The sequence below is a fragment of the Neovison vison genome, chromosome 12 (assembly GCF_020171115.1).
Source record: "Neovison vison isolate M4711 chromosome 12, ASM_NN_V1, whole genome shotgun sequence".
In the NCBI taxonomy this organism is placed as follows: Eukaryota; Metazoa; Chordata; class Mammalia; order Carnivora; family Mustelidae; genus Neogale; species Neogale vison.
Window position 1 is genome coordinate 126,980,866 of NC_058102.1, and position 14,376 is coordinate 126,995,241.

The 14,376-nt window shown below is 36.7% G+C and overlaps 1 protein-coding gene across 1 annotated transcript in view; it reads left to right on the forward strand.

Annotated features, from left to right (window-relative positions):
* The window catches only part of MALRD1 (MAM and LDL receptor class A domain containing 1), an 838,152-nt gene that overhangs the window by 653,268 nt on the left and 170,508 nt on the right, over nucleotides 1-14,376 (forward strand). The window contains exon 36 of the mRNA XM_044228594.1: nucleotides 13,706-13,907. Coding sequence (XP_044084529.1) covers nucleotides 13,706-13,907 — 202 coding nt within the window. The remainder of the gene's footprint in view (nucleotides 1-13,705; nucleotides 13,908-14,376) is intronic.

Here is a 14,376-nt window from a genome sequence, read left to right on the forward strand (position 1 = left end):
CTCGGTGCTGTGCATTCCGGGGGTTTTCACATGGATGTCATGACTTCTGTCGACAGTATTGGACAGAGTGGTGTCACTGCCCTGGAAGTCCCCTAGGCTCGACCTGTTCCTCCCTCCCTTCTTCTCCAACACCCCTGGCAACCACTCATCTTCTTTACTGTGTCTATAGATCATTTCACCTTTTCCAGAAATCCATAAAGGTACAGTTATACTGGAAACTGCATTGATCCACACCAAGTTGGGGTGGTGGGCAGGGTGCGGGGGCCTGCCCCAGCTGCAGAGCCCCCAACGGAGCAGATTTGCCCCATTGCTGCTGCTACCTCCACATCACCCACACCTCCACCTCCCCAGGGAGCCTCCAAACGCCTTCACCCTCTGCCTTCCCTGCACTCCCAGAACAACCATTCTGTTCCCCCAGGAAACCACATGCAAAAGTCCCTGGTTTCTGGGTAGGCACAAGACTGAGTGAGGAGAGGGGCACAATGGGACTGAGGCCCACGCCAGCCCTGTCCATTTCCTAGGTCGCCAGGGCAGAACTGGATCTGCAGCCCCAACACAGCTGCTGAGACTGGTCCTGGCCTCCTGCCCATTTGTCTTTGTTTTCCTGTCCCCCTGTTTGTCTACGTATCTGTCTGGACAATTCCTGTCTGTCTGTCTATTCCTGGGAAGCTCATTACTACAGGCCCTAGCATCTACCCACTCTCTCCCGGACTGTTATCCTTAAACTTACCTCTTATTCAAAACACATACACAAAATTAAAACAGCAAAAACAAATGAACAAAACCAAAAAACAAACAAAACAAAACTCAAAATCACCTAGATTTTTTCCTTTGTTATCTTCTCGAGGTTTTCTAGTTTCTAGCCTTTTCACATTGGCTTCTTTCACTTAGAAATAAACACTGAAGTTCCCTGATGTCTTTTTGTGGCTCGATAGCTCATGTTTTCGTTTATGGCTAAAGAAGCTTCCAGTGTACAGATGCACCAACGTTTGTTTATCCATTTACCCGTTGAAGAACCTCTTGGTTGCTTCCAAGTTTTGACAATTATAAATCTGCTATAATCATTTATGTGTAGATTCTTGTATGGAAATAAGTTTTCAACTCCTTTGGGAGCCCAGTTGCTGGATCATATGATAAAAGCTTATTTGGTTTTGTGAGAAGCTGCAAAATTGTCTTCTGAAGTAGCTGTCCCATTTGGCATTCCTACCGGCAGTGATAAAGAGTTTCTGTTGTTCCTTGTCGGGATTTGGTGTTTTCAGTGATTTGGGCTTTAGCCATCCTAATGAGTGTGCTAGCCGTTTCTGTTTGCATTTCCCTGGTGATATATGATGTTGAGTGTTGCTCCTCTGCTTATTTGCCATCTGTATTACTGCTTTGGTGAGGGGTCTCTTCAGCTCTCTTTTCCCTATTTTAATTGTGTTACTTTCTCATTTTTGTCTTAAACGTCTTGCATATTTTGGATACTAGTCCTTTTATCAGATGTGTGTTTTGAAATCTTCCCCAGGTGCTCCTAGGGGCCTCATTCGGTTGAGCATCGAATTCTTGGTTTCAGCTCAGGTCATGATCTCAGGGTCATGGGATCGGGCCTCGAGTAGGGCTCTGTGTTCTGCTTGAGATTCTCTCTTTCCCTCTCCCTCTGCTCCTTGCCCCCCACTTGCTCTCTAACATGCACTTTCTCACTGGGATAAATAAATTTAAAAAAAAATATTATTTTCTCCAGTTTTTGTGTTGCCTTTTCATTGTCATAACAGTGTCCTTAACAGAGCAGAAGTTTTTAATTTCAATGAGGTCTACCTTACCAGTTATTTTACTCATGGATCATGCATGATTCTTGTTTTATAGCTAAAAAGTCATCTCAAAACCCAAGATCAGAGACGGCTGGGTGGCTCAGTCGGTTGGGCATCTGCCTTCAGCTTGGGTCATGATCCCAGAGTCCTGGAGTTGAGTCTCACATGGTGCTTGCTGAACCAGAGCCTTCTCCCTCTCCCTCTGCTGTGTGCTCTGTCTGACAAATAAATGAATAAAATCTTAATAAAAAAAAAACAACAGCTTATGATCACATAGATTTTTCTCCCGTGTTATCTTCTTTGAACTTTTAGAGTTTTGTGGTGGACATTTAGGTCTGTGAGCTACTTTGAATTAATTTATTCTGCTGAATGAGATATGGAAGTTCCATGTCTAGGATCACTTTTTTTTTTTTTTTTTTTGGCATGTGGGTCTAGTTGTTTCAATACCATTTGTTGAAAATACTAATCTCCCTTACTGAGTTGCCTTTGTTTCTTCATCAAAAAGCAGTTGACTGTACATATGCGGGTCTGTTTCCAGGCTCTCTTCTTCAGTTCTTTGATCAGTTTGTCTAGTCTTTCGCCAATACCACCTGCTTGATCACTGTAGCTTTGAAGAGTCTTACAGTCAAGTCGTGTCAGTTCTTGGACTTTGTTCTTACTCTTCAGTATTGTTTTGGTTATTCTCTGACTTTTGTCTTTCCTTATAAACTTTAGAATGAGTTTTTCAGGCGCCTCTGTGTTACTTGCTGAGATTTTGACTGGGATTGAATTGAATCTATGTATCAAGCTGAGAAGAACTTCTATCTTGACAGTATTGAGTCTTCCTTACAGAATATCATCCATTTAATTAGAGCTTTCATTTTTTTTCATCAATTTTATAATGTTCTTCAAATGGAGCCTGTACTTTTTGGACTACTATAAGTAGTATTATGTTTTTAATTTCAAATCCAGTTGTTCATTGTTGGGTTAGAAGAAAATGAATGACTTTTGTATATTAACCTTGTATCCTGCAACCTTGCTGTAAATTAATAGTTTCAGGAGTTTTTGTTGTTGCTGATTCTTTGGGGTTTTCTATGTAGACAATCAATTTTGCAAACAAAAGCATTTTTTAAGGGGTTTTTTTTGTTTTTTTACTAACATAAAAATGTATTATTAGTCCCAGGGGTACAGGTCTGTGAATTGCCAGGTTTACACACTTTACAGCACTCACCATAGCACATACCCTCCCCAGTGTTCATAACCCCACCACCCTCTCCCTACACTCCTCCCCCCGGCAGCCCTCAGTTTGTTTTGTGAGATTAAGAGTCTCTTATGGTTGGTCTCCCTCCCAATCCCATCTTGTTTCATTTCCACTTCCTCATATCAGGGAGATCATATGATAGTTGTCTTTCTCCGATTGACTTATTTTGCTAAGCATGATACCCTCTAGTTCCATCCACATTGTCGCAAATGGCAAGATTTCATTTCTTTTGATGGCTACATAGTATTCCATTGTATATATATATACCACATCTTCTTTATCCATTCATCTGCTGATGGACATCTAGGTTCTTTCCATAGTTTGGCTATTGTGGACATTGCTGCTGTAAACACTCGGGTGCATGTGCCCCTTTGGATCACTGTTAACATTCGGGTGCATATGCCCTTTCAGACCCCTTTGTATCTTTAGGGTAAATACTGGATAGTGCGATTGCTGGGTCATATGGTAACTATTTTCAACTTTTTGAGGAACTTCCATGCTGTTTTCCACATTGGTTGCACCAGCTTGCATTCCCAACAACAGTGTAGGAGGGTTTCCCCTTTCTCTGCATCCTCGTCAGCATCTGTCATTTCCTGACTTGTTAATTTTAGCCATTCTGACTGGTGTGAGGTGGTGTCTAATTGTGGTTTTGATTTGTATTTCCCGGATGCCGAGTGATGTGGAGCACTTTTTCATGTGTCCGTTGGCCATCTGGATGTCTTCAAACAAAGGATTTTTATTTTTCTTTGATCAGCATATCTTTTTTTCAAAGATTTATTTATTTATTTGAGAGAGAGAGGTGGGGAGGGGCAGAGGGAGAGAATTGCAAGCAGACTCCGCACTGAGCATGAAGCCTGACATGGGGCTGTATCTCAGGATCCTGAGATCACTACATGAGCTCAAAGCAAGTGCTGGAAGCTTAACCAACTGTGCCACCTAATCAGCCTGATCAGTATATCTTTTTATTCCTTTTCTTCTCTTTATTTTTTATATACATTAGCTAGGACTTCCAGTACAAATAGAGGCAGTGAGAGAAGATATACTTGCTTATCTCATGATCTTAGCAGAAGAACGTGTAATTTCTCACCATGAGGAATAGGCTTAGGTTTTTTGTAGATGTTCTTTATTAAATTGAGGAAGTTTCTTTCCTATTTCTAATTTCTTTGAGTTATTATCATGAATGGGTGTTGGATTTTGTCATATGATTTTTCTGCATATCAGTCATCAATATTATCATATGATGTTTCTTTTATATCCTGCTGATCTCATAGATGACATTAATCAATTTCCCAGTGTTATTTGCCTATCATACCTGTAATAAATCTCACCTAGTCATTATTTGTCATTCTTTCTCTACATTATTGGATTCAATTTGCCAATATTTGCTGAGAATTTTTGAATCTATATATTCTTGGGTGATACTGCTGTGTCATTTTTCTTTCTAGTGTTTTCTTTGCCTAGTACCTGTATTAGGGTAAAGCTGGCTTCATAGAATGGATTTGGAAATGTTTCCTCTTTTTCTATTTTCTGGTTATGATTACATATAATTGGTATAATCTCTTTCTTTTTTTTTTTTTTAAAGATTTTATTTATTTATTTAACAGACAGAGATCACAAGTAGGCAGAGAGGCAGGCAGAGAGAGAGGAGGAAGCAGGCTCCCCGCTGAGCAGAGAGCCCGATGCGGGGCTCGATCCCAGGACCCTGGGATCATGACCTGAGACAAAGGCAGAGGCTTTAACCCACTGAGCCACCCAGGTGCCCTGGTATAATCTCTTTCTTAAATGTCTGGTAGAATTTACCAGCGAACCTATCTGGGCTTGGTGCTATCTCTTTTGGAATAATTGATTCAATTTCTTTATTATTACAGGCCTGTTGAGATTTTCTATTTGTCCTTGTGTGAATTTTGATAGATATGCCTTTCAAGGAATTTGGCAGTTTCATCTAGTTTATCAAATTTGTGGACATAGAGTTGTTAATAATAATTCTTTATTATCCTTTCATGGGATCACTAGTCATAGTTCCTCTGTCATCTCTGATATTTGTATTTGCATCTTCTTTTGCTTCCTTAGGTAGCTTGACTAAAAGTTTAATTTTATTTTAAATAAATATGATAATAAGTAAATATATTTACAATAAAAATAATAAATATAAACAATAATTTTATTATACTTTTCAAAAAACTAGCTTAGGTGATTGATTTTAGATTTTCTTGCTTTCGGTTATATGAATTTAAGTCTATAAAATTTCCCTCTAAGCACTGCTTCACTGCATCCCACAAATTTTAATTAAAAGTACTCTTATTTTCATTTAATTTGAAATGGTTTCTTCTTATTATTTCTTCTTTAATCCATGTGTTACTAAGAAGTGTGTTATATAATCTCCAAGTATTTTTGGGTTTCCTATATATCTTCCTGTTACTGTTTTCTAGTTAAATTCCATTGTGACCTGAGAGCATATACAGTATGATTTCTGTTCTTTCAAATTTGCTACAGTGTACTTGATGGCTTAGAATGTTGTCAGTCTTTGTGAGTGTTCCCTGTGAAATTGAGAGTGCTGTGTCTTCCATTGTTGCTGCATAAAGTATTCTATAAATGTAAAGTTGATGGTCGCTGTTCAGTTCAGCTATGCCCTTACTGATTTGCTGCCTCCTGATTGTCATTTAGTGATAGAAGGATGTTGAAGTCTCCAGCTATATGAGTGGATTCATATGTTTCTCCTTGCACTTCTTCCAGTTACTGTCCAAGCATTTGACATTGTGGTATTAGGTGCATACACATGCAAGACTGTTACGTCTTCTTAGGGAATTGGCCACTCTCTTCATTTTATAATAAACTATTGTCCCTGATAATTTTCCTTTCTCTGAAATTTGCTCTGTCCAAAGTTAATATAGCTTTTCTGGCTTTCTTTTTATTAATATTAACATGGTATATCTTTATTCCTTTTACTTTTAATCTATCTGTGTCCTTAAATTTAACTCGAGTTTCTTATAGGCAACATATAGTTGGATCTTTTTTTTTTTTAATTCACTGTAACAGTCTCTTTAATTGGTGTATTTAGAAAACTATCATTTAAAGTGATTACTGGTATTCAGATTAATTATCTAGCATATATGTTTCTCTTTTATACTTGTTAACCTTGATTTTTTTTTTTTACCCCCTTTGGGTATTTTTGTTTTGTTTGTTTTTGTTTGGTTTTGTTTGGTTCTCTACTCTTTTTTTTTAACCTTTGTTTTAATTGTTTTGTATGATTCCTTTTCTTCTTCTTTCATAGCATATCGATTATATTTCTTTTTAAACTCTATTTTTCTAAATTTGGGCCCATGAATTTGCAGTGTGCATTTATAAGTAACCCAGGTCCACTTGCAAAGAACACTATGCCACTTCATGGGTAGTGCAAGAACATTATAAACAGTATTTTCAGGTCCTCCTTTCTGTCCTTATAGCATGCTGCTGTTCATTTATTTCACTTACCCCACAACTAAAATCACTGAATACATTTTTGCTGCTATTATTTTGAACAAACTGTTACCTGTTAGATCAACTAATAATAAAAATAGAATATTTTATTTCTTAATTTATTCTTTTCCAATATTTTTATGTAGATTATATTTTCTGACTGTTATTATTTTCCTTCTCTCTAAAGAATTTATTTTTAACTTTACTTGCAAGGCAGTAGAACTAATGAAAAATTGTTTTAACTCATGTTTGTCTGAGAAAATCTTTATTCTTTATTTTGATGGGTAATTTTATTGGGTACAGAATTCCAGATTGGAGTCTCTTTCTTTTTTTTTTTTTTTCCCTCTCTTTCAGTACTTCCAGTATTTTTATTTCACTCTCTTTTTGTTTGCATGGTTTCTAAAGAGAAGTCTGATGTAATTCCTATCCCTTCTTCTCTCTAAGTAAGGTATTTGCCACCACTGCACCCCAACTCCAACCCCCTGTGGCTTCTTTCAAGATTTTCTCCTTGTCTTTGATTCTCTGCAATCATATGCCAAGGTGTAGGTAAATGTTTTGTGTTCACAGATCTTCTGGAATCTGTGGTTTGTTGTTTATCATTAATTTTGGAAAATTATCCTTCATTATCACTTTAAATATTTTTTCTGTTATTTTGCTTCTCCTGGTATTTACCTTATACATATTATACCTTTTGGAAGCATTTCACAGTTCTTGGACATTCTGTTCCTTTTTTTTTTTTTTTTCCCCAGTCATTTTTTTTTTCCTTTGCATTTCAGATTTGGTAGTTTCAGTTGACATATCTTCCAGCTCACTCATGCTTTCCTCTCCTATGTCCAGTGTATTGATGAGTCCTTCAAAGGTGTTTTCTGTTAGAGTGTTTTTGTTTATTTCTAGCATTTACTTTTGATTATTTCTTAGAATTCCCATCTCTCTGTTTATACTGTCCACCCATTCTTGCATATTGTCTACTTTTTACGTTAAAGCCCTTACCTTATTAATTATACCTGTATTAATTCCTTTCTTCATAATTCCAACATCTCTACCATATCTAAACCAAGTTCTGATGCTTGCTCTGTCTCTTCAATTTGTGTTTTTTGTCTTTTTTGACAGACTGACCTGATGTACTGGGTAAAAGGAGTTAGGCCTTTAGTGTGGGGTTTTATGTGTATGTGGCTAGAGGTTAGGATATGTTTACTCATTGCTGTAACTGTAGATATCAGTTATAATTTCCCTGTTACCTTTATTTTTGTCTTCCCTATTGTCTTTTGGGTTTCCAGGGAGATTTATATCTAAACAAGGCCTGCAGTGTACTCTGTATCTATTGTGTTCTTCTGTTCTTAACGCAGAAGCTCTCCTTATGTGCTGGTAAGTTGTGGGGCTTATGATTAGGTCTTAGTGAGTCTTTTTGTGCCACTGGGTTGTATCCTTCACAATCCTCTCAGGTGTTTGTTTGTTTGTTTGTTTATATTTCCACTCCTGAGGTAAGACAAGAAGGCAAGAAGTTGCTGGAATTGCTTCTTTCCTTTCCCCACCTAGAATGCTACTAGGAGCTGGAGTTAGGTATTTTCCTTTCTCCAGTCTTGTTAAACCCCAGTAAGTTACAGTCTTTTTAAGTCATTTGTCTTGAGGGAAGGTCCTGTAGGAGAACAGAATGCTTTGGGTATATTTCAAAATGGCTACTTTTCCTTTTATTTGCCAAAATTTTGAGGGGATTTTCCTCTAGTTTATAATACAAGAAACTGGTGGGGTTCCTAGAGGTCAAACTCACTAACAAGTAGGGGCTCTTTAAGAATGTTTAACCTTGAAGCTTGTCTACAGTGGGCCTCCAACCTTTCATCAGTTTCAGTCTGGGTTTTTCTACCCTGCTACTCATTCCCACAGCGTTTCTTTCCCTAGGCTTCTGCCTCGGTAAGCTGTGATTCTTTGTGTCCGCCTATTATTCTTCCCAGTTTGGGGGCAAGTGGTCATGCTGGCTCTGTGACATCAAGTGTCTGATAGATCTAAGAAGAGTTGTTGATTTTCAGTTCAGCTGTTTTCTTGTTAGGACCAGTATGATGATTTCTGATCTATTTTATATGCCATACGGAGGACTGGAAGCCTGTGCTGTGTACAAGTAATGGATTGTTTAATCTCACTCTACAACTCTAATTCCAGATTTGTAGAGGGTGGTCAGTAATCCTACCCTACATTCACACATGGAGTAGAATTTACAAAACACACGTGACTGTGCTAAATTTTCATTAATATGGACAATGTTATTTCTCTTTTTTTTTTCCCAATTTATTTATTTTCAGAAAAACAGTATTCATTATTTTTTCACCACACCCAGTGCTCCATGCAAGCTGTGCCCTCTATAATACCCACCACCTGGTACCCCAACCTCCCACCCCCCCGCCACTTCAAACCCCTCAGATTGTTTTTCAGAGTCCATAGTCTCTCATGGTTCATCTCCCCTTCCAATTTACCCAAAAGCACATACCCTCCCCAATGTCCATAACCTTCCCCCCTTCTCCCAACCCCCCTCCCCCCAGCAACCCACAGTTTGTTTCGTGAGATTAAGAGTCACTTATGGTTTGTCTCCCTCCCTATCCCATCTTGTTTCATGGATTCTTCTCCTACCCACTTAAGCCCCCATGTTGCATCACCACTCCCTCATATCAGGGAGATCATATGATAGTTGTCTTTCTCCGCTTGACTTATTTCGCTAAGCATGATACGCTCTAGTTCCATCCATGTTGTCGCAAATGGCAAGATTTCGTTTCTTTTGATGGCTGCATAGTATTCCATTGTGTATATATACCACATCTTCTTGATCCATTCATCTGTTGATGGACATCTAGGTTCTTTCCATAGTTTGGCTATTGTGGACATTGCTGCTATAAACATTCGGGTGCACGTGCCCCTTTGGATCACTACGTTTGTATCTTTAGGGTAAATTCCCAGTAGTGCAATTGCTGGGTCATAGGGCAGTTCTATTTTCAACATTTTGAGGAACCTCCATGCTGTTTTCCAGAGTGGTTGCACCAGCTTGCATTCCCACCAACAGTGTAGGAGTGTTCCCCTTTCTCTGCATCCTCGCCAGCATCTGTCATTTCCTGACTTGTTGATTTTAGCCATTCTGACTGGTGTGAGGTGATATCTCATTGTGGTTTTGATTTGTATTTCCCGGATGCCGAGTGATATGGAGCACTTTTTCATGTGTCTGTTGGCCATCTGGATGTCTTCTTTGCAGAAACTTCTGTTCATGTCCTCTGCCCATTTCTTGATTGGATTATTTGTTCTTTGGGTGTTGAGTTTGTTAAGTTCTTTATAGATTTTGGACACTAGTCCTTTATCTGATATGTCGTTTGCAAATATCTTCTCCCATTCTGTCAGTTGTCTTTTGGTTTTGTTAACTGTTTCCTTTGCTGTGCAAAAGCTTTTGATTTTGATGAAATCCCAAAAGTTCATTTTTGCCCTTGCTTCCCTTGCCTTTGGCGATGTTCCTAGGAAGATGTTGCTGCAGCTGAGGTCGAAGAGGTTGCTGCCTGTGTTCTCCTCAAGGATTTTGATGGATTCCTTTCTCACATTGAGGTCCTTAATCCATTTTGAATCTATTTTGTGTGTGGTATAAGGAAATGGTCCAATTTCATTTTTCTGCACGTGGCTGTCCAATTTTCCCAACACCATTTATTGAAGAGGCTGTCTTTTTTCCATTGGACATTCTTTCCTGCTTTGTCGAAGATTAGTTGACCATAGAGTTGAGGGTCTATTTCTCTTTTATTAAATAAGTTTAATGCCTATAACCTCTTCTTTTTGAAGGAAATTTCCCTTTTCATTTTGATTTTTTTCTTTCTTATATTATGTCAATCTGAGTGTTTTCAAATGAAGCCATGAGAAGCTGTACACTGATAAGGACTTACTGTAGTTCAGTTCCTTAATTTACCTTATCAGTGGTGAAAGAAAGACATCTAGCAGAATAGCTGAGTGTAACTGGGACCAAGTAAAGCTAAGGTTTCATCTTGCTATTATATTTGACACACTAATTTCAATAAGTTAAATATATAATGAAATGAATAAAGTATTTCTGATATCTGGAAGTGTCCATTAGGAGACTCTAAGTCAGCACCAGCCTACCTTCCGTGTTGCCAGGCATTTGGAGATTGTGACTGGCTGCAGGAGAGGAACTTCAGGAAAATCTACCTAATCTGGTTCTTTTAGTTTTTCACCAGGAAAACTTACATACTTGGGTATTGTCGAGATAACTGCTCTCTGGTTTCCATACTATTCTGTAATTTAATCATTAACTCATATTTTTTATTACCGCATCACACCTTTTGTCAAATGTTTTCCTCCCCAGGCATGCTCACTCTAAATAAGTGCTGAGGAGTCTCCTCTCAAAAAAAATTCCCATATATTTAATTGAATATTATTATATTTGTATTTAAATGATGTATCATTTTATTCTGTGTTTTGATTTAGTAAGTTCTCTTCAACTTTTCCCTGCCCTATATCATAAGCAGTTAAAATTATATCATCCTTGACTATAATGTTATCTTGATTTAATATATATACATTATATTTTATGTGTTTTCTTTGAATCCATATTGTTTTATGATAAAAATCATGATAAAATGATGGTTTTTAGTATATAATATAATATAATTATATTAATGGTTATGTATCCAACCAACATTTAGAATATCAGAATAGCAGTATCCAAATTATTTGTTTAGCAGCTGATTTTAGAAGCTATTTCAAATAATAAGTTAATATTCAACATAGATTGGTTTTTGTAAAATGTGTATAATCAAATATAAAATTTGAAACAAATTAAACTAAAATTATTTTTCAAGGATATTAGCCATTTTACTTTTCAAAATAATAGATTTTTGAAAAATAATAAAAAATATTTTGCAGATAGTTATCACAAAAATTTTTTGTGAAGACAGAGAATATTATTTTCATTGAAAGACAGAAATAGATAATATTAACCTTTTGTAGGGTTCTTATTTGCCAAAAACAAACAAACAAACAAAAAAAAACACCAAAAAACCCAGCATTATATGGAGCCCTTAAATGGTCCTCCTATTTTTACCATTGGCTATTGTGGCTACAGAAACGCTGGACGTAGCAATTATTCAGTTTAATGCACTGATAGTATTATAAATGCATGTTACAATTGAAACAATCCATGAGATTGTCAAAAAGTTTCACTGGAATTAAGTAGTGAATTAGTGAAGTTGATCAGAATGAATATAGACTGTAGTAGGGTGAAATATTGGGTACCATAGCTTGAAGTCTATTAGAGTTAATGCTCATGATGGGGCACAGGGGGAGGGAGAACAGGCAGGAGATGTCATGGTGGATTTAGGAGAAGCAGAGTAAAAGGAGCATGAGGGAGATGGAATTTGGCAAGAGCATGCTAGCTTAATTAAAGATTAAGATGACTGAAAGAGAAAAATTAAATGAAAAACAATAAAAAATATATTAAAATACATTTATACTAAGGTTTTGAAAAAAAGCAAAAAGTGTTGGGTGTGTCTTCATGTAATTTGGTTTTCTGAATTGCTTTTTGTAGAAAAAGTTATAAAATAAAGCCATCCCTTTTTAAATCTTTAAGTTGTAATTCAGGATTTATGAAGGAAAAAAAGAGATACTTCAACTTTGTTTGACTTTATAAAGTTGTCCTCTTTATCACATTGAATTGGAAGCTTCTTACCCTTTTAATTTTTTGAAAATGGAGGAAATTTGTATTTATTTGAGAGATAGGTACCCACCAGATCTTAGATCTTTGGGATGAATGTTTGCTTCTATTGAGACTGGAAACACTCTGTTGACCCGAATTCCCTTCATACTGACTTTTAGTTAATTTCATCTATTGAGGAATCAATGTAAAAAGGGCTTTTGTTGACGAAATGTGTTCTTTTTCTACCATTGATGTTAAATCTCACTTTTCAGGTTTCCAAATTTGGGGCAAGTTTTTCTATTTTTCTTTCTCTATGATCATTCTTGATATGTTTTTAATATTTTTTTTAACGTCCATTAATAGCTGATTTCCTGACTTAGACTTTTTGTAACAGTGAACTTACAGTTGTAGTTGTAGTTGTACGGTAACATTGTAGTTGCTAACTTCATTTAGCAGTATGCTAATTTCTGGCTCTAGATAATTTGGTGGCTCTGGCTCTTGGGAGTATTTCTGGAATGCCATACAATATCATATCATTGCATGCAACAGAATGAGTGGTGTTATTTTCTCCTGATAGTATAAAATATGAATGAACTTTTGATGGATAAATTATCTTTAGATAAATTTTGATACCAAGAAAAAAAATGAGAAAGTAGGATTTTTTTAGTAAGAAGAAATGTTGTTAGACAAAAACACTGTTGTAATAGAAGAAAATTACTATTATATGTTTTCTTTTCTCTGAGTCACATTTTTCCCATATAAAAGAAAGCATTATATAAGTGATTGCTAACATACATTGCTATATGTGTGTGTGTATGTGTGTCTAACTATCATTTCTAGGGAAATGATAACTGAAAGTTAGATACAGAAAGGTAGTATAAGAAAATAGGTTTACAATCTTGCCTGTTTTTATTGTTTAAAATACAGATTTTTTTTAAGTGCATTAGGAAATGACATTTTTTATTTTGTTTTGAATTTCTTTTTACTGTTCAAAAAGATTATTGGAACTTGGCCTGGTGATTGGTTTCAAAGCTAACTTTATTGCTATTTCACTTTTCTGTGTCGAATCTGTGAGTTCTTGCATTTAGAAAGTCCTGGGTATTGATGTTAGTTAATTCAGGAAGATACCCTGTTTGTCAGAATAGTAAGTATGTTCTGCACATTGCTTTGGCTTTCGAAATGACTTGTATATGGCCATGTTCACTTACGGTATGTGTTCTCTTCTTTTGAAACAGCCTTGGGGAAATGTGGTCCTTTAGCATGAGAGATTCTAGTTTTATAGCTTTCCAGCTCTTAGATTCTTAAGATAGTTACAGGTTTTGGCCATGCCTACCATGATACACAGAAATTGACATGAAAAAAACCAAAGGTCTGACTACTTAAAAAATAACTCACTCTCTCACCCCAATTTGTACAGATAGGAAGTATTATAGCCGAGGTGTCTTGCTGTCCCATTGCCAGACTCCATTCTTCCATTAACAACCAGGATGCCCATATATCTCTAACATCCAAACCATAAAGAGTTGCCTTTTCTTTTTTTGCCCCCGTTATTAGGTATATACCATTGAGGAATCTGGACTAAACATCCTTGTGTGGTCAGCGATTGGAAGTAAAAGAACTGGTTGGATATATGGACATGTTCCTCTCTCCAGCCCTAGTGCATTCAAAGTGACATTTGAAGCTGATTTGGCTGGAAATGAGGACATCTTCATTGCCCTTGATGACATCATTTTCACCCCAGAATGTGTCTTTGGAGGTAAGTGATTTCCTCAGTAGATGGGATGTGCAAGGATTGTTTTACTATCCACATATAGAAGAACTGGGAATTCCTGATGAATAACATTTGTTTCCAGGCCTAAGACTGTTCATACATTGAAGGAAGATCAGTGTATGTTGTAGGGGGTAAAGTTTTTCTGTCCATAAACCTAACCATCAAGTTTTCATGTCCTCTAGGCAACCAGATTACTGTGATTACAGTCCTTTAAGAGACATAGGGGAAAGTTAGTTTCATTAGAGGAGCATTATCATCTACTTTCTTTATTTCTAAAGGTTCACAAGACTTACACAAGGTAAGGATTCTTCTGGTCACCTGTCATCTTCCAAAGTGTCTTTTCCATCCATATTAGCTTTTCCCCATCCCCTGGGCTATTTGCCTTCTCCTCACTGTTTCTACAGTACAGTGTAGAACTCTTAGTCAAAACAAGAGTCTTGTCAATAACACATTT